The sequence below is a fragment of the Chiloscyllium punctatum genome, chromosome 17 (genome assembly GCF_047496795.1).
Source record: "Chiloscyllium punctatum isolate Juve2018m chromosome 17, sChiPun1.3, whole genome shotgun sequence".
In the NCBI taxonomy this organism is placed as follows: Eukaryota; Metazoa; Chordata; class Chondrichthyes; order Orectolobiformes; family Hemiscylliidae; genus Chiloscyllium; species Chiloscyllium punctatum.
The window spans coordinates 54,305,353-54,326,592 of record NC_092755.1 but is presented as its reverse complement, the minus strand read 5'-3'; the positions used below and the strand labels follow the sequence as shown (position 1 = coordinate 54,326,592).

General features: G+C 42.7%; 1 protein-coding gene across 8 annotated transcripts in view; it reads right to left on the bottom strand.

Annotated features, from left to right (window-relative positions):
* osbp2b (oxysterol binding protein 2b) overlaps positions 1 to 21,240 on the bottom strand; it is a 331,588-nt gene that overhangs the window by 218,889 nt on the left and 91,459 nt on the right. The window contains exon 1 of one of the 8 annotated variants that reach the window (XM_072587183.1): positions 3,684 to 3,719. The exons of 5 other annotated variants lie outside the window; for them this stretch is intronic. Coding sequence is in view for 1 of the 3 variants with exons in the window: in XM_072587175.1 (XP_072443276.1) it covers positions 1,603 to 1,762 (160 nt within the window). In the remaining 2 variants the exon portion in view is untranslated. Of the gene's footprint in view, positions 1 to 1,159; positions 1,567 to 1,602; positions 1,780 to 3,683; positions 3,720 to 21,240 lie in introns of those variants that run through there. 2 more of the 8 variants (XM_072587175.1, XM_072587179.1) reach the window with 2 other exon arrangements.

Here is a 21,240-nt window from a genome sequence, read left to right as displayed (position 1 = left end):
TTGTCATTCGATCATGGCTCATATGTTTCTCAAACCCATTCTCCTTGCCTTATCCCCATATCCTTTATCCCCTTGCTAGTCAAAAATAGTTCTACAGAAGCAGCAACATCTTTCAATTGAATATCCAGCAAACCAACAGCTTCTGCATACCCTTCTGCCCAAGTCCTACCTCCAAATATTCAGGAGTGATGGTTATCAGGGGCTTCCTGGTGCTGCCAACTTGCTGGGCACATGAAACAGAGTGAATAGGCCATGATCCATCTTCAATAGTCAGCTTTATCTCTCTCTTCCACTCATATTCCACCTTCTTCCTCACCCAGCTTGCTCTATTGCTGACCCCCCCCCCCACCCCCCCACTTACTGATGCTAACCCCGACAAATCCCACTCGCTGCTGTAACCCACCACACACCTGAGTGGAATTTGCATTGACGCTATACAAACAACCCTTTTCCACCAGAGCAAAGCATGAGATAGAGACCTTTCAACAAATTTTAAACGATTCCAAGAAATTCAAGCACAATATGTTTTGTTAAAAATTAACTTTGTTTAAACTGCACAGGATTACCTATTTTAAAAGACATATAATATTTCACCGAACGTGGATATTGCCAATGGCAATACTTGCAGCTGAACCCCAAAGTGTAAGTGCACTAGCACAATATACAGTAGGTAACTCTCCACTTTGTATGACCCAATTCTTTCTAACCCGAAGTGTTTGATCGTGATAAGTGCAAAGAGTCTATCGAGCGCCTTCTGGTGGTCTATTTCAAAATACCCGTGATTTCTCCAACCAGCTCAGAACTGATCGCAAAAATTCTGAGCAAACTCCAAGAAAACGGAAGTGTAATTTCTCTCGCAATTGAATTCCGTTTGTTCCAAAAGCTTTGCTTCCCCTCAATAACTCCACGCTCTTTCTCTGGCTCGGTCCATTTAGACTTAAATACTGCCCCGTCTCCGAGTAGACTCGAACCTCTTGCGTTTCAAGAAAGGATACTTTCCTTCTGGCCCATGTTTTTCACAGCTTGGCTTCCATTCGATCACAGTCATCGCTTTTCAGAATGTTCCCCTCCGCTTGGTCCCAAACTGAACCTGACCCCGATGTCATTTTGGGACGGAAGGAATCAAATTCCTCCTCTTCCAACAACTCCGTCTCCTTACCTTTCTCAGTTTCACTTTCCGCCGATCCCCAGACCCGGCCGGATCCCTATTTCCTTGATTACCCCTCTCTCTCTCTCTCTCTCTGCTCACTCTTTCCAACCTTCGATGATGTCGCGGGGATCTTAAAATCGGCTTGAACGAAAATGCAAAAACAAAAGAAACTAAAATTTGACTTGTCGGAGCAAAACAAAAACCGGGGGCGTTGGGACAGTGGGAACAAAACCAGTTTGCACTGGCACTGAGGACAGCAGAGTTTAGGCATCTCAGTTTAAAAAAAAACACAAACAAGCCGAGGGATTATCAATCAGAAGGCTGCAATATCACTGCAGGAAACACCCAGGGGGGTAACTGAGTAGATGGGGTAGAGGGGGGAGTGGGAACCTGCACAGGGCGAGTCCGAGTCCCTGATTCACACCAGGGCAGCTCTCAGAGCCACTGCTGACCTTGCCAGCCCCTGAAGAGGCACGCTGCCGTCTGCTCAAGCTGCAAGCACAGGTGACCGAGAGATTTGCAGCACATCGCCGCCCGCCGGGAGCTTGGGCAGAGGCCGAGTCCTGGTGATCGGCAGAGCCTGGTTCCAGGAGACTGGGAGACTCCTGGCATTCCCACTGCGGAGAGGGGGGGAAACAGTAAGGATGCAGCCGTCTCCTTGGCTCGGGCGGAGGGGGGGAGGGGGGGGGGGGGGGTGGGAGTGCGGCTGGAGGTGGTCAGCTGAAGTCCCGGGCTCCTGCTCTGAGTCCACGTCCGACCCTGTCGCTGGCAGCTTCCCGGGGGGAGGGGGAAATGTCCTTGCCCATCAGTCGGTGCTCGCGGCCGCAGCAGAGACAGAGGGGGGAAAAATCCTCCCTCCACTCACTTGCCTCCTCCTTCACTCAGTCTGCAATGCAACAAAACCCCTGGGGCTTTCCAAACTTCCGTACTGACAAAGAAAGTGGTTTCCCCACAACTCCCACCTCCCCCCCCCCCCCCCCCCCCACATCATCATGTCTTCATCCCACCTCGCCTGGTTTCTCTCTCCCTTTCTGCCTACATTTTGTATCTCACACTGTCAGCCCAATTCTGAGGAAACGTTTACTCTGACTTCTCTGCACAGATGCTGCCGGAGCTGTTGAGTTTTTTTTTGCCGGCAGTTTCTGTTTTTTTTAATTGTTTCTGTTAGCCCGGGAGGTGTTTATAAAATCTGTACCGCTGCTGAGGTGGATGGGGGGGGGGGGGGAGGAACAGACACCGTTTTCGAGGCCACACCACAGGAACCTAGCCCACAGTCAGGGTCAGGTCCCACTGTAGCTTCTTCATGACTCGAGACATCTCCCCCCCCCCCCCCCACAACACACGCACCATCTCTACACCCTCCCCCCAAAACACACCGCCGAATATCCAATTGACTGGACAGATTGGGAAAAAAAAATACGGGAGATTTAGTGAAGGGGAAAAAAATCTGTGGAAAAGCACTTCTCGATTTAAATAAAATAAAACGAAACAAAGAGACGTGGAGTCACAGCTGCTCCTGAACAAGCTCATAACGGTGCAGTGTGACGGAAGGAATATGGTGTTTGTTTTGGTGAAGTAGCCGCGAATTTCCGCCAAAAGGACCGTGACCCCTGTTGTGAACTCGAGTTAGTTCAGAACCAAGGGATAAAATCCCGTTCCCGCAGAGGTGACGCAAACAGCTCGTTCACAGCACTCCGGGCGCTGACAGTCTGTGGTGTAGCTCTAATATAACTCTTCTTGGAGAAAGTGAGGACTGGAGATCAGCGTCCAGAGTGTGGTGCTGGAAAAGCACAGCCGGTCAGGCAGCATCCGAGGAGCAGGAGCACTCTTCTCCCCGCGTCCCCCCGGGACACACTGTCCCCGGGATCTTCCTGCAGCTCACTCACAATCTCCCTCTTGAGTTCCTGCTGCAATCTCACATTGCTCGGGTCTCACCCTCTCCCAGTGTTCTCTGACGCTTATTCAGGGGCCAACTGAAAATCCGATCCTATCCAGAAAAGCGGCCGGTGCTGCCCGCCCACAGCATCCCCGAGAGAAGCCAACACCACAGTTTCGTTTCACTGTCCCAGAGAGCGGTTATCGCCTCGCAGTCCCGGGGAGAAAACTGGAGGCGGTTCCTGTGACTCCACTGACCAACAGCGCGATCACTCGGCTCCACATTTCGGCAAAAAACACACACACATAAACGGAACAAACAGGCGGACACTTCTCAGCCCTCGGTAAAGAAGCGGGATCCGTTCGGGAGAACTGGATAGAAACTGCAGCACGTGAGAAAATGGGGCATTTGTTGCAGAGTTGCTGAGGAACGTGTTCTTGCCCACAACTGTTGCGGGAGCAGCAGGTAAAGGGCATGCAGACAGAAACAGTCGGGGGTAAGGAGGGAGGGAGGCGTGTGCTCAGCTACACAGTTAAAACTAATTGAAGAGAAAGGGTCACAAACCGGGAAAGTCAAACTAATTCGGCAGAAGGAGAAAAATACCACGCGTTTACTGCAACGAAACTGAGCAAACTGAATTTGTACCGAAGCACTCACCTTCCGAACAGCGGCACTCCGGCAACAGACTCTGAACTAAATCCCTCCGGCTCAGGGGCTGCGCAGGACCGTTTACATTTTACACACACCATCCAATAAAAACCACATCCAATAATAACACTACATTTTCATAGCTTGGCGGGAGGGGTGGGGGGAAGAGAGACTGAATAAAACAGAAAGCGGGGGGTAATAAATCACATTGTACTCTTTGACATCCAATACCGTTCCCAAGTGATATCTTCTGGCCAATTTTCCACACTTTCTTAAATTAAAATACACACACTAACACACAGTTCAGTTCTGAGAGGGTACATATTACAATTTGCAGGTGAAGTGCTCACAGCAGGCTTGTTCCACACTCAATCCTGACCGCCTTCTCTGTTCACAAGAGTGAAAATGCCTCTCTTTACTTCCAATCCACCCCGCACCTCTCTCCTGATTCACAACAACATCCTCCCATCTACAAACACGCGCGGCCGGAGCCACCTTCTCTCCTCCCTTTCCCAGCCCCTTGAATTCTCCAGCGCCAGTGGAATTGCTCCCGCGGTAGCGCCTCAGAGAGATCTATCTGTCTCTCTCTCTCCTAATTCACAGGCTGACACTTGGCCTCTGTCAGCTCCAGCAGCATCTCCCAGTAATACAGTGTGGAGATGAGTTTGAGCAGCATGCAACAATGTTCGCTCTGGGCAGTCACTTGAGGCAGCAACCGCTTTCAAACAAGCACTAACTCGGTAGACTGAGCAGAATTCTGGATTAGTGGTGCTGGAGGAGCACAGCAGTTCAGGCAGCATCAGAGGAACAGTAGGATGCTGCCTGAACTGCTGTACTCTTCCAGCACCACTAATCCAGAATCTGGTTTCCAGCATCAGCAGTCATTGTTTTTACCACAGTGAGCAGAACCCCATCCGCTCCCCCCGCCCCTCCACTCACTGTCCCCTTGAGCTGGCTGCAGCAGCGAACAGACTGTGGTCAAGCTCCTTGTCCAATGTACCTTTTCAAAACAAGCCTGAAGACCAGCGGTTTTTGTTCACGCTCAGTTCTGTGGTGCAGGATTGGATTATCTGCCAGCTGCTCCCAGGGAGGTACACGTAGATAAACATCTGGTGGAGATGGAGGAACATCAACTCCCTCTTTGGTCCGCCTGAAACTTGCTGCTAATGTAATGCAGAGAGTGTCCGGGATTGAATGTTGGAGACTGGCACATTCCAAGGTCAGCTTGGGACGGATGCCTCAGAGACACACTGGGGAAAGGTCGCTGTCTGTGGCCTTTCAACCACAGAATACCGAGGGTCTGGATGTCTGCCAGGAATTTAAATTGTGAAAATCAAGAATATTGATATAATAGAGGCACGCCAATATGGAGCATACTGCCTAGGGGAAAAAAAGGTGAATTTTATTGTACTTTCTCTAATTTTCACTTCGAAATGTTTTGCCCTCGGGGTTGTATGTCTGACATAAATTCTATATTGTAAATATTACGAATATCGTATTTAGGGATCTTAAGAGTGAAAACGAGCATATGGAAAATAAGGTTAAATGTTATTGCACTTTGTATTATTCAATTTGAAATGTGTTGTAATGTATTTTTACACACTTTTTGAATAAGGTATATCTTGTGTATACATTTAAAGTATCGATCATTTCAGAAAATGTTTAAGGAGACTTTACACGAGATGATGTAGAGTAGAGAGTGTTCTCCTGACTTCTGGAGATGGTCGACAGGCTTTAGGGAGTCAGAAGATGAGCAACTCACTGCATGACTTTAAGCCTCTGAACTGATCTTTGAGGGTGGGAGGTCAGTCAGGGGTGTATTGGAATTGGAAGGTGATAAAGATATGGACATTGATTTTCTGTATTTTCTAAAGTAGTTATCTCTCAATTGCTCCCAAATGCTGTATGCAGATGAGTACAGTACAGAAATAGGAAGATTACACAGATGAATGTGTGATTGGATAGAGGCAGCAGGGCGTAGTGGCTGGTAATGGGGCAGAGAAAGAAGTATAAGATCTTTGAGATGGAGAAGATATTGGATGGGCAGCTCAATTTAATATCAAAATAAGAATTTGAGAGACATGACCAACCAGCTGGATGGAGCCATGGCTACAAAGAATTTATACTTTTTAACCAATCTCCAGTTTATTATTAATAATACAGGTGTACAGTCAATGTAAGCTAAAGTAAGTAAAAAGTAACTAAATTAAGATAGGTAAAGTAACTTAGAAGTTTAAGTTTAGAGTATGGGAGGATTGATTGGTGCAGTGAAATGCCCAGCCTATGCTATGTGGAGAATTAAAGAAGTTTGTCATAACCCAGACGAACCCATGTGCAAGAAGTCTCATCAGCTAAAGAATCTTGGGCTCCAGGAATGCGAGCTGGAGCACTGGCTGGAGTCACTGAGGAGCATCCATGAAAGAGAGAACTAAGTAGATAGCACATTCAGGGAAGTGGTCACATGGTAAGATAGGAATGAAAGACCACCAGGCAGTCCAAGAAAAACAGACAAACAGTGCAGGAGACCCCATTTACTAACTGGTTTTCTGTTCTGGATATTAGTGAGGGCAATGGATTCTTGGAAGGGTGCAGCAAGAGCCAAGCTCATGGCACCACAGGTGGCTCAGATGTGCAGAAGAGGAGAGAAAGAGTGGAAGAGCAGTACTTACAGGGATGCTTTGGTTCAGGAACTTGCAGGGATGCTTTGGGCTTTTCTACATTTGTTAGTGTGACTCTGGTTTGTTGCCTCCCTGATACTGAAGAGGTCATAAGATGGCTGCAGCGCATTCTTCTGGGAAAAGGTGAATGCACCCAGAGGTTGTGATCCACATTGGTACTAACAATACAGGTAGAAAGGGAGATCTATGACTGCAATCAGAATTTAAGGAGCTAGGTAGAAATTTAGCAAACAGGACCTCTAAAATTGGGATCTCCTAATTGTTCCCAGTGGCATATGCAGATGAATACAGAAATGAGAAGATAAGACAAATGAACATGTAGCTGGACAGATTTAGATTTCAGGGACACTGCGATTGGCTCTGGGGAGATGGTAGCTGGAGAAGCCAGACAGGTTGCAAATGAACCGAGCCAGGACTAAGTTCCTTTCAGGGTGTTTTGCCAATGATTTGAAAGGGTTTGAATTAACTCAGATTGAAAATCAGGTTAGAATATTAGGAAATAATACCAGGATAAATGAAAGGCAGATACTATTAAAATAGAGAATAATAAGTTAATAGATAGAGTTGGAGTAATGGAGAAAGTGATGGTGTCTAAATCAGGGACTCATTGCATGAATGCACAATCATAGTTAATAATATTTGGGAGTTATAAGCACAGATTGCTTTGTGGGAGGGATTATGATGATGTGGTGATAAAGGAGATCTAGCTTAAGAAGGGGTATGTCTGGGTGTTGAATATTCCTGACTACAAAATGTTCAGGATTGATGGAAATGAGAAAAAAGGAGGAGGGGTGACCTTTTTGGTTAAGAAGACTATTGCAGTACTGGAGAAACAGTATGTTTCAGATGGTTCAAGTGCAGAATTAATTGAGATGCTGTTTGACGAATAGGAAGAGTGTAATTGTATTGCTTGATATAATGTACAGAGCCACCACCTAGTGGGAAGGATGTAGAACAACAAATCTGCAATGAAATTACAAACAGAAGTAAACATTATAGTTATAACGGGGGTATTTAATTTCACAGACATGGATTGGGACAGTGGTAACATAAGGTGCAGTGAAAGACAAGTGTTCCTAGAGAATTTCTTGTTGGACCAAGTTGTTGGGACAAGGTGTGCCAAGTAGATCGAGTATCAGTGATAGAATATTTAGCACATCATGATTACTGTATAATAATGTTTAGGGTAACTATGGAAAAGGATAATAGACAATCCAGAGTAAGAAAACCAACTTAATGGGAAAAGAATGAATCTGAGTGACATTGGGGAACATTGAGGGAAGAGTCATCATTGTATCATGAATTTTAGGTCAACCCAGAGTAAGAATGACCCTCTGGCAGAAAGCCAACTTGAACTGGGCAAGAGTGGAGTGGGTTTAATAGACTGGAGTCAGAAAAACAATAGCTAAACAATGGGTTACCTTCAAAGAGATTATTCAGGCACAGTAAAGGTACATTCCCTCAAAAGGGAAAGTTAGACAAACAAATCCAGAGCTTCCTGTATGACAAAGAAGGTAGAAATTAAGTTGAAGAAGAAAAGATGCATTGATGACAGATATCACATGGTAAATATAATTAAGAACCACATATGAGAAAAGATCGACAGCTAACATAAAGGGAAATTCCAAACCTATAAGCATTTCAGGAGTAAGTGGGCAAGTGATGGCGTAATGATACTATCGTCACTGTTACCTCTTCAAAAAGACAACTCCAGCAAGTTAATCAGACGGGATTTTCCCTGAACAAATCCATGCTGACTATTAATCCAGAGAACCAGGTAATATTCTGGGAGATTTGGGTTCAAATCCTGCCATGGTAGATGGTGGTATTTGAATTCAGTCAAACTCTGGAGTTAAGAGCTTAATGATGATCATTGTTGATTGTCAGGAGAAACCCATCTGGATCACTAATGTACTGTAGGGAAGGAAATATATACATGACTAGAGTCCCAGTAATGTGGTTGACTTTTAACCGCCCTTTGGGCTATTACAGATGGGCAATAAACACTGGTCCACCAGTGATATTTGCATTTTACAAGTGAATTTTTAAAAAGTTGGGTAAAGGAAATGTAAAAGACCATAAAGGGGACATACACAGAGGCATGGCTGAGGTGTTAAATGATTACTTTGCATCTGTTTTTACCTATGAGGCAGATGCTGACCAGGCCATGGTAATAGAGAAACTCAATCACTAGGTTCAAAATTGATAAAGAAGTATTGGATAAGCTGTCTATAATTAAAGTTGACAAAGTACTGGGACCAGATGAGGTGCATCCAAGGATATTGAAAGAAGTGAGTGGAAATGTAGAGGTACTAGCAATAATCATTCAATCTTTCCTGGATTCAGAGATGGTGCCAGAGGACTGGAGAATTGTGGACACGATGTCCATGTTCAATAAACACTGTAAAGATAGGCCCAGCAATTACAGTACAGGGCAGTCAGGTTTAACTTTGGTGGTGGGGAAACTTCTCGAAACAATTGTTCAGTAAAGAATTAATAGTCACATGGAAAAATGTGGGTGACTTTGGAGGAGTCAGCATGAATTTGTTCAGGGAAAATCATTTGACTAACTTGCTGGAGTTTTTGTTGAAGATACAATAGCGAGGATAATATCGAAATGGATATAACATTGGCCGAGTAACAGGAATTAAGAGTAACGGTTAATGTTATTTTTCAGGTTGGAGAAAAGTATTTAGTGGTCTGGAGTGGAATCTTTGCTTTTCTTGATATATATAAATGATATAAACTTTGGGGTAAGTGACAATTTCAAAGTTTGCAGATGACGCATATCTTGAGAATTATAAACAGAAGGGAAGATAGCAAAGAACTTCAGAAAGACATGTACAAGATGGTGGAGTGGAAGATGAAGTTTAATGGGGAGAAATGTGACGTGATATACTTGTACAAAAGAACATGGAAAGATGGCAGAAAATAAAAGGTATTATTCTGTGTGTAGGAACACAGAAACCTAGGTTTATATACGTATAAGTCATTAAAGGTGGCAGGACAGGCAAGCAGAGTTGTTAATAAAAAAAAATACAATATTCTAGATTTTATTAAAGGGACATAGAGTACAAAAGCAGGGAAGTTTGATGAACCTACATAGGACACGAGTAAAGCCTCAGTTCTGGGTGCCACACTTTAGGATGCGAATTCATTTGAGAGAACACTGTAGATGTGTATGAGAATAATTCCAGAGCTGAGAAACTTCAGGTACGAAGATAGATTGGCTACATTGGAACAGATTTGCTTTGAAATGAGAGGGCCAAAAGGAAATATGATAGAAGTTTGCAGAATCAAGAGCAGTCTGCACAGAGTAAATAAGCGGAAACTGTTCCTATTCGTGAAAAAAACAGAGAAGCAGACAACACAATTTTGGAATGTTTTGCAAAAGAAGCAAATAAAGTCATAGAGTCATAGAGATGTACAACATGGAAACAGATTCTTCCATCCAACCTGTCCATACCAACCAGATAACACTAACCTATTCTAATCCCACCTGCCAGCACTTTGGCCCATATCCCTCCAAACCTTTCCTATTCATATACCCATCCAGATGTCTTATAAAATTCTGTAATTGTACCAGCCTCCACCACTTCCTCTGGCAGCTCATTCCATACATACACACCCCCTGTGTGAAAACGTTGCCCCTTAGGTCCCTTTTATATCTTTCCCCTCTCACCCTAAACCTATGCCCTCTAGTTCTGGACTCCCCCACCCCAGGGAAAAGACTTTGTCTATTTATCCTATTCACGGCTCATGATTTTATAGGCCTCTATAATGTCAGGCCCCAGCCTGCAATGCTCCAGGGAAAACAGTCTATTCAGCCTCTCCCTGTAGCTCAAATCCTCCAACCCTGGCAACATCCTTGTAAACCTTTTCTGAACCCTTTCAAGTTTCACAACATCCTTCTGATAGGAAGGAGACCAGAATTGCATGCAATATTTCAAAATGGGCCTAACCAATGTCCTGTACAGCCGCAACATGACCTCTCAACTCCTGTACTCAATACTCTGACCAATAAAAGAAAGCATACCAAATGCCTTCCTCACCATCCTATGTACCTGCGACTCTAATTTCAAGGAACTATGAACCTGCACTCCAAGATCTCTTTGTTCAGCAACACTGCCCAGGACCTTATCATTAAATGTACAAGTCCTGCTCTGATTTGCTTTTCCAAAATGCAGCATCTCGCATTTATCTGAATTAAACTCCATCTGCCACTTCTCAGCCCATTGGCCCATCTGATCAAGATCCCATTGTTCTCTGAGGTTATCTTCTTTGCTGTCCACTACACCTCCAATTTTGGTGTCATCTGCAAACTTACTTCCTATACTATACATCCAAATCATTTATATAAATGACGAAAAGCAGTGGACCCAGCACTGATCCTTGTGGCACACCACTGGTCACAGGGTTGTAGTCTGAAAAGCAACCCTCGACCACAGCCCTCTGTCTTCTACCTTTGAGCCAGTTCTGTATCCAAATGGCTAGTTCTCCCCGTATTCCATGTGATCTAACCTTGCTCACCAGTCTCCCATGCGGAAAATGTTAGGTGTGAAAAAAAATCCTTTTCACTGAGCAAGTAGTGAAGGTTTGGAATGCCTAGAAATGTGGTGGAGTTAGGTTCAGTTGAGGCATTCAAGAGGGAGTTGGATGATTATTTAAATAGAAACAATATGCAGGGCTACAGCAAAAAGGCAGGGGATTGGCACTAATCGAAATGTTCAGAGAGCCAGTGCAGTCAAAATGAACCGACTGCCTCTTTCTGCACCATAACAAATCTGTGGTTCTCTGACAGATATAGCATTTATGGAAGGGGCAGAAGATGATGGCTTTAGTTTTCCCAATAATTTTCTGGAGAAAACTACATGTTATTCAAATATTGATAGTAGTATGGCATGGAGAGACAGCGATAAAGCTAAGTGACATATGAAAACTGACCTATGATTGTAGATGACAAAGCAATGTCTATCAGGAAGAAGAACAGTAGATCCATGGAGAGCTCCCAAATGTCACAAACATGGCTAGGAAGTGGAGCCATTGCTAGAACTTCCCAATCAGCTGGAAGTAAGTTTATCCATGCAATACCAAAACCTAAATGTAGAGGATAAAATAATTTGGGATTTGTGTGTAATTTTCTTCCACCAGCTGAGTGTGTTCTTACTCGAAAGAAAAGATGAGGATGATAATTTCTGTAGCTTCAGTTTCATTGTTGTCATTCACCTTTGAACAAATACTAATTCTACAGGAAAAGACACACTTATACATTAATGTGATTTTGTGATAGTAATAATTGCTTGCTTGTACGGATCTCAAACATTGCTAAAAGGAGACAAGCAGTCAAAGCTTTTCTTGCACTCATGAGGAGCAGAACCAAGAAACAGATTTGAAAAAAAGGACACTAGTTTTACAGCATGAGAATAAGAATCCAACTTGTTAGACATCATTAGCTCAGGACTGAGAGACAACCAATTTCCACTGGCCCTTCCCAGTCCCTGTCATAAGGCTCCCCAGCAGCTCCTCACTGCCAGCAATGACTTTCCTAACTACTCCTACAATCACAATCCTATCAGTATCAAGCATATGCCAAAAACAAGTCTCTGATTAAGAGCAGCTTTTCACAAATTCTACAAAGGGGGGACAGCTTTGTCATGTCAAAGATCGTGGTGCTAGAAAAGCACAGCCAGTCAGGCAGCAACCGAGGAGCAGGAGTTTGTCGACATTTCTGGTATAAGCCCTTCATCAGGAATTTTGTCACTTGTCTACAGAACCCACTACTATCAGCTATGGGTTGGGTGGAACACTGACAATTCTCTCTTCTATGCTGGGTCTAAGGGCCTGCCAATTAAAAATGGTAGAGAATGAACCATTAGTGAGCCTTATCAAGAAGGGTCAGTTGTTTTAACAGCAAGATATAGTTTACTACTCAATAGCAATGATAGGTACAAGTTACATTGCCCTATTAAACCTAATTTCTAAGACTATTAGGAGTTTCCATTCAAATTCCACTTTAATTTAGATCTCTCCCTCTCTCCCAATCCTTCCCTATTTTTGTTGTTATTGGCAGTGCTTGTAACCTGTTACAGGTATTTTAGTTGGTGAAGTAAGTAATTTGGTGTTGGATTTTCCAAAAAAAACACTATCAGGAGCCAGGAATAACCATGTCTCATTTGACAGCCAAGATTGTATAACATCCTTGGGTAGAGTGGAATCTAATGTCGTCTCCAACATTAACTATTTCAGAGCTATTTCATGATAGATCATAACTTTCCTTTGAGTGGGTGCTCTGTGATTTTATTATCCTGGGTACGTGGTAATGACAGTTATCTCTTGTCCCCGAGTGCCTGGGCCCAAAGCTGTTTGTCCTTTCCTGACAGGTATAACCTCACAATTGTAATATCATCTGAGTAAATCTTGTTTGCACCTTTTCCAGTGAATCTATCTTTTGAAAAGTCTATCAACCAAAAATGTAAATGGAATGGCGGTCTAACCAAGATTCAATCCAAGGTTTGTATAACTTCTACCTTTCAATCTATATACCTTTCAATCTATAATTCAGTTCTATTCTTGGATTTATAATGCTCTTGTAAAGGAACACTGCTGCATCAAAGTTATTGCCTCTGTTGCTGCCTGGAAGCATTCCCAGACAGGATCAGCAATAACCTTCTCTTGCTGTAGCAGTCAGCAGAAACATATTTCTCTTCAGAGTAAATAAGCAAACCTATCACGAGAAGGTTCTGATGAAAGAAAATAAAAATGAGGATTCCTGCAAAATTTTGATTTTTAAAATCTCGTATCATTTGCTCTTCTAAACCTGGTTTACTGCTTAACTGTTGTTCTTCGATGTTACTCCTTCAGACACATCACCTGCTTTGTACACTTTTTCAGAACCACTGCACTCTCCTATGTCTTCTTTCATCTTAAAAATCTCTCTCCAGTTGTACATTTGCGCTCTTTCTCTTGCATAACTTCAACTTGCCATTCTCTGCGTCTTCTTTATAAAGTGCCTTAAATTGTTCCCTCACACAAGAAGCCTTGTACAATTCAAACTGTTAAAATGAGACTGAACTTCCTCACACTGCTTTGGTCCACTAGTTACTCTTCAATGGAAAATTCATTCCCAGCAACAACTTGCAACAAGATAGTCCCTTTAACATGTGTAAGCTTCACAGCAATGAAATCAGAAAGCAACTGACATAATGGTATAAGGAGGCCATCACCATAATTATCACAAAAGGAGAGAGGTAGAGAAGTTTGGAGAGGGAGTTCCAGAACAAATCAGGGATGTGCTCAAGGCTATAATAAGAACACTGCAGATATCCTCAGGTTAGAAGATGTTACAGAGGAAGTGAGGGGCATAGTAATGTATAGCTTTGAAAACAAAGTGAGAATTTTCAAATTGAGCAATTGCCATGTGTTAGCAAGAGAATCAATTAAAACAAATCACCCTTATTGTGCTCTTAATTTGCATTTTATTTAGTGCTGGAAATTAACTTTCTCTCTTTACTGGCTCATTTTTCCATTTTATGCAGCAGGAGAACTATCAAATGCATGCACCTTCCCATCTTGTGAAAATTATCACACTATGCACTGGAAGCCTGTTTTTGTGATGGTGCTGTCTGTTTCTACAATGTTGTGCACACTGTTCTACCTTGTGATGTGCTGTGCAGTCCATTATTGTATAGCAAGCACTGAATCTGCTTTTCCCTGTGATGTACTGTGTGCTGATTTCCCTGTGTGCTTTTGGATCCGTGCTGACTTGCTTAACATTTCTTCCCAGAAGTCAAAGACACAGAGGATCCACTAGAGTTTATAATAACATTTTGTAACAAATAATGACCAAGCCATCCCACTATGTATTAATTAATACTCGATCTCTGCAAGCAAGATGATATGCCGTTTTACTAAGATAGGCTTTACATACCTTGGAGAATTCTGCAAGGTAGAATTATTTACCCAGGGAATGGGTAAAAGCTGAATAGTCAGAAAGGGAACAGGCAGGAGACCCGATTGCAACCCACTCTCTAAGCTAGTATTCAGTCCTAAACATTTACGTGAAAGATGGTTAATCTAGAGAGTACAATCAAAGCCAATCCATGGCACCACAAGTGGCTCAGCTGCCAGGGTAAAGGAAAATTGGATGAGCCATAATGACAGGTGATTTGATGGTGAGGGTAACAGATAGATATTTCTGCAGCCACAGGCATGAATTCAGACCCTGGGCCCAGGCTCATGGTCTACACTGGAACTAATAACACAAGTTGAAAAAGCAATATGGTCCTGCAATCAGAATTTAGGGAACTAGATATAAAATTAGCAAGATGGATTTCAAAAGTAATAATCCCCAGATGTCTCCCAGTGCTAGGTGTAAGTGAGTATGTAATTATAAGTAAGACAGATGAATGCATGGCTGGACGGTGGTCTAGGAGGAAGGGATTTAGATTTGTTTGGGTGCTCCGGTTTCCTCCCACAATCCAAAGATGTTCAGGTTAGGTGGATTGGCCATGCTAAATTGACCATAGTGTTCAGGGATGTGTAGGCTGGGTGTATTAGTCAGGGGTAAGTGTACAGTAGTAGGGTAGGGGAACGGGTCTGAATGGATTACTCTTCGGAGAGTCGGTGTGGCTCACCTGCAACACCTGTGCCACCACCCACCAACACAGGAGTCACCACTTCTGAAGTGCCATCTCTGAGCTGCTCGCCCCACCTTGCTGATGCTGGGTCCCATGCTGAACCCACACTCAACCGTAACCACGGGTCCCCGGTTCCACTGTCGCCTCAATGATGCCAGGTGTATCTGCTCCAGGTGTACATTGCTGCTGTCACTCCAGCCACTGCCTTGTTCAATGCTGAGAGTCCCTGCTATGGGCCTACTGCAGCCAGGAGTCCCTGGTTCCACTGCCAGGCTAGGCCGCTGCCTTGCCCAGAGTCCTGCCCCAGCCTCCGGTTGCTGTGAGGAGCCACCACTCTGTGCACAGCCTGCTCTCGTTGCTGTGGCAATGCTGCTGACAATCCGCCTGAAAAGGCTCCAAAGAAAATGAAAGAAAAAGAGAAGTAAAAAGAAAAGAAAGCAGACAAGAGTGGATGGGCCCTGGGCAAGAGGTTGCACACAGTCCTGTTACTCCACTGCCAACTTGGTTGAATCATTCTACATCACACTTGCATCGTCATTCTATATTATACTTAATAATCAGCTATTGGGTAGTACAGAACTTGAGTGTTATTGAAAGAAGAGAAATACTGTGGAAGGTCTTCATCATGCACTCACTAGTTGAGATTGATAAGATCACCAAATGTCAAAGGTGAACCACAATTTACAGGGCGACCCCCACATCCATGGAATCGTTTTCTGCGGTTTCAGTTACCTGCGGTTTACTGTAGACCAAACATATTAGAGGGAACCTTTCGGAATCAGGGACCGGGGGCTAGTGAGAAGGTAAATTTCCCATTTAAATGAATGAGTTCCCTCCTATCCGCGGTTTCGGGCTTCCGCAGTAGATCTTCCAAACATATCACTCACGGGTACGGGAAGAGGAATTGTGTTTCCGCATGATAAATGGTCACTGCAATCCATACATTACATGCTCAGTTTCACACTGTTAAGTCAACATGATGATTTTCACTTGTGACAAGAATATGACAATAATTTCAAATGCATCCATTCACAGCTGACCAATAAATAACCACGTTTATAGATTTCAGTGCATTTTCTAATTATTTGGTGTTTAATGAACAAATCAGGGCATTTTCATGCATTATAATTTAGATTTGATCAAGTAAACATCTGTACATTGAAACTCAGTTCATGAGAAAGGTGTAATTTGGCCACATCCCTAATTCTTCATATTTTAAAATGCAACCAAAACAACAACAGTGCAGTCTGTGTGTATGAGCGTGTGCACATGCCCTCCTTGGGGAATTTGATTAATCAAATAGTCTGGAACATTAGATTTTTCTGACTTGCATAAGTCAACTGTGTACTATCGGTTGCGAGGCAATCTTTCTTTGTTTTTGCTTGATGTTCAACCGTTCTACATAATTATTATATAACAGCCAGCAACAAAAGCATTCCCGACAAGACACCAAAAACTGTTATACAGCCTTTTCAGTCATGCATAGTTATAATTGTCAGGCCCAATCACACACTGGTACTGAGGAATAGAGTGCTAATTGATCCCTTGAGGTGGCAAAGTACATTGGTGGCATCCTTTCTCTAATTTCCCTGTTTTGCAAACTGCATATAACTCACAGCGTTGCCTTAAGGCCTCTATCTGCAGAATGCATCATAAAATGTGTTTAAGAAAACACAGAGAGCAGTCTATTATCAGTCACGTGTTCTGAGCGAGATGAAGCTAAGTTAGATCACGTACTGCCCTGGCCTAACCCTAATGTCAGGGATGTGCAAGAGGCCAAAAGTGGTACGGCACAGAGATCAGTGGGACGGAAGATGATTACAGAGCTGGGGAGATAAGCCAATGGTTCGATTTGAAACAAGGATGTGAATTGTGAAATTAAGGTGCTGCATAACCTCAAGATAGAGAACTCCAGGGTGATGATTGAATGCAATTTAGTGCAAGTTAGGAGGCAGCAGAAATTTGGACAAGCTTAGTTTATGAAGGGGGATCAGTCAGGTATTCCTTATTCATTCATGGGATGAGGGTGTTGCTGGCGAGGCCAGCATTTATTGTCCATTCCCAATTGCCCAGAGGGCAGTTAAGAGTCAGCTACATTGCTGTGGGTCTAGAGTCATATGTAGGCCAGAACAGGGAAGAATGGCAGTTTCCTTCCCGAAAGGACATTAATGAACCAGGTGGGTTTTTCCAACAATCAACAATAAATTCATGATCATCGTTAAGTCTCTTTATTCCAGATTTTTGTTGAATTCAAATCCCACCATCTGCTGTGGGATTCAAACTCGGGTCCCCAGAACATTACCCTAGGTTTCTGGATTAACAATCTAGAGATAATACCGCTAGGCAATCACTGCCCCCAGGTGTGTATTGGAATAATCAAGCCCAAAGGGAAAAAAGATATGAATGAGAATCTGAACAACTGAGTTGCTGCAGGAGCAGAGTTGGATGATGTTTCTAGGGAAATAGGTAGCCTTCGTAACTGTGCAGAAACTCATCTTGGGCTCAGATATGAAATTCAAATTGCAAACAATTTGTTCTACCCCAGAAATTTATTAGGATGCACTATGCAATTAATGACCAGGGAGTGGAATTTGTGGCATAGGCTCAAAACAATGGATTTAGCCTTCCCAACATTTATTTGGAGAAACCCCTGTACATCCAGCACTGGATATCAAACAAGCAGTCTGGTAATTTAGACAAAGTGGCAGGTTTAGGTGAGGTAGAGCTGAGGAGCGTCATCATACATGCAGAACTTCATATGGTGTTTTTAGATGCTACTGTGAAGAATCAGTACATAGATGAGAAATGAGGATCCTTGCAGATCTATCTTTGTCAAAACAGTGAAGCAGCTAAGTAAGCTTAGATTTGGGAACTTACAGAAATAAACAAGTCAACAAGATACAGCCCTTTGGACCTGAGAGATAAGAAAGGAGTTTCCCATTCAGCAGCTGCTTTATAAGAGACCTTGTGTTCTGAATGCATCATGAAATTATATTTTCACAAAAGTAAAAGCCAGATTTTTAATTAGTTAGCCCATAATAGTCACACATGATGTAAATGTCTCAAATTCCCACATTATCATAGATCCTGCGCACCAAGATTATCATCAGTTATGTGTTCCTGAGCGAGATGAAGCTAAGTTCGATCACATACTTCCCCTGGCCTAACCTAGTGTCCTGATATTTACACTGCCCAGCAAAAGTAATTGAATACCAGTGATAACAGCTGCTGTCAACATTCTGTATCTACTCTCAGTTGAATCAAATACTCCCGCAAAAAACGTAAGATACAAGAGTAATTTTGCACCTGGGAAAAGGACAACACATTATACCGAAACAGCACTGCAATAAAAGCATTCAAGAAGGCTCTGAATGTGGAGTAAGGTGAATATTTTCAATAGACTTAGTAAAAGAATTAACTATGAATCGATGCGAAATTTAAAACAATTTAGTTCTAATTCTAAAGTCATTAATCAAACATCTGGAGATGGCTGAGCTCAGGCCATCACCCTGAAAAACCTCTGCATTGAAGTCCTGAAACTGAGATGACTGACTTCCAATGACCACAACCATTTCCTTTGTTCTAAGTATTACTCCGACCAATAGACAGTCCACTTTCACTAGCTAAATATATATTGCAGCTCTCCTCCTTTCAGTTGAGTCCTTCCTCTCGATGATGCCATGGGTTGAACAGATAACACAAAGATTTGGATCAAATTCTACCTGTGACTCAATGCTAGAACACATGGAGGAGACATCTGTTGCGATAAAATTGGGCACACATCTAGGTTTTCAGTGGGGAATAACTTGTTGATGCTGCATTCAATTCAAATTGCCAACTCATGGAGAAAACCCTCTGCATGCTTCACTCTCCTCCAAGCCAAAAGTATCTTAAATACTGAAATAATTTACATCAATTTATAAAACATCAAGGTTATCAAACTCCACAATCTCCACTTCAAGTGTATCAAGTATTGCAGAAGCCATGGTGTATTTTGTAAATGAGTTAAAATATAGAGTAACCAATGACGATACAGTCTTGACTGTAATGCTTTCTGCTTTACAAAAAATTCCAGTCATGAGTTTATATCTTTTAACACCTAAGTGTAAGAAATTTGAAATTCTGGTTAGTATCAGTATTTATCTAATCTAATCTTGAGAAGTATGACTGCTACAAATGAAATCCTTGACTTTCAATTGAAAAGACTGCCTACGAAAACGCATGTTGTTTATGAAACCCATTAAGGATGGGTGTGTTTCAATAGAAGAGTTTTGCTTTTGGTCTGCAAGTCGCACTTAATTAAAATGGAGTTTAATAACTCGTTGAAAAATGGTTTGTTTTCAAATCTCTCCAGGCCTCGCTGCCTTCCATTTTTCTGACAAGATTCTGAGGTGAATGGGCTCATCTAACTTTGTCAAGTATCACTGATTTTGATTGCTTCCTGACTGGTTGCTGTACTATTCCAATTGCTTCCCTAAACCTCCCTACTTGTCTTCTTCTTGAAGATATTCCCTAAAATCTAGCTCTTTGATTCAGCTTTTGACCATATGTCATTTCTTATCTTATGTGGTTTTGTGTTACATTTTGCTTCATAACATCTCTTTAATGCATCTGGGGAGGCTTTACTTCATTAAATGACAAAAAATAAATACAAATTGAAGTGGAACTTTTGAAAATTAAAGTTTTATATTTAATCTGATAACTTAATTATCCATTTTCACCATCCTCTGTGTCCCTTCTCCCATATTCACTAACCTCTCTCCATCCATTTTATATGCATCATCCTCTTAAACCCTCCTATTCCCTGGTCATCAAACTGCTTATACCATTCTATCAAATTCCACATCAGAGAGTGAGGTGAATCTCAATGAAAATTAAGAAATTCAGAATCTCACACAATTCTAAGACAGAATGTTCAAAGGTATATTGAATCATTGTTTGAAAAGGAAAATTTTGCAGAGCTACAGGGAAGTGGCAGGAGAGCTGTAGTAAGTGAGTTACTCCTTCAGAGGGCCAGAGTACAGGCACAATGGGCCAATAGGCCTCCTCTATGCTCTAACAATTATGCTGTGAATAGATCTTGTGTTGTGAAATAAAGGAAATTATATTCTTGTATTGTCCTTTCTACTGGCAAAAACACAGCTTCTTCTCTTGTCCGAGATAATCCACCAACATCTGCTTTCGTTAAATCAAATAGGTTGACTTCATTGCTTTATCTTTTGAAGATTTTGTTCAGCTAAAGCAGACAACTGAAGGCTTTGACCTGCATCGCACCACAGCACGTGTAAATTGATGAGAAAATGGAAGAAGAAAAACTTGCATTTATATGGCCAGTGGAATTATCATTAGACTATTAATCAAGAAACTCAGCTAATGTTCTGGGGACGAAGGCTTGAATCCTGCCTTGGCAGATGATGCAATTGATTTCAATTTTAAAAATCTGGAATTAAGGATGTACTGATGACCAGGAAATCATTGTTGCCTGGTGGGAGAAACTCATCTGGCTCGCTAATATCCTTCAGGAAATTGAAACCTGCCATCCTTTCCTGGTCTGGTCTACATGTGACTCCAGACCCACAGCAACATGGCTGACTTCTAACTGCCTCCTGGAATGGCCTTGCAAGCCACTCAGTTGTATCAATCACTATGAAGTCTCAACAAAGAAATGAAACCAGATGGACTACCTGACAGAGTTAGATGCCGGAGAACACAACAGCAGAAACAGCCCTGTCAATCCTGCGAAGTCCTCCTTACTAATATCTGGGGACTAGTGTCAAAATTGGGAGAGCTGCCTCACAGACTCTGCATATCACAAAGTCCCATGGCTTCAGGGTAATTGGTGACAAGGAAAGCTGGAGGAAGCACTGAAGGTGATAAGGGCACAAAATGTACGCTGGGTGGGGAATTTCAATATTCACCATGAAAGGTAGTGTGGCAGAGCACTATTGATCAAGCTGGCTGGGTCCTAAAGGACATAGCTGCTAGACTGGGTCTGTGGCTGTGGTGAGGAAACCAACAATAGAGAAAAACATAGTTGACCTCATTCTTACCAATCTGTGGGCTGCAGATGGATCTGTCCATGACAGTATCGATAAGAGTGACCACTGCACAGTCCTTGTGGAGATGAAGTCTCACCTTCACATTGAGAATACCCTCCATCATGTTATGTAACACTATTGCCATGCTAAATGGGACAGACTTCAAACAGATCTGTTAACTCAAGACTCAGCATCTATAGGGTACCGTGGGCTA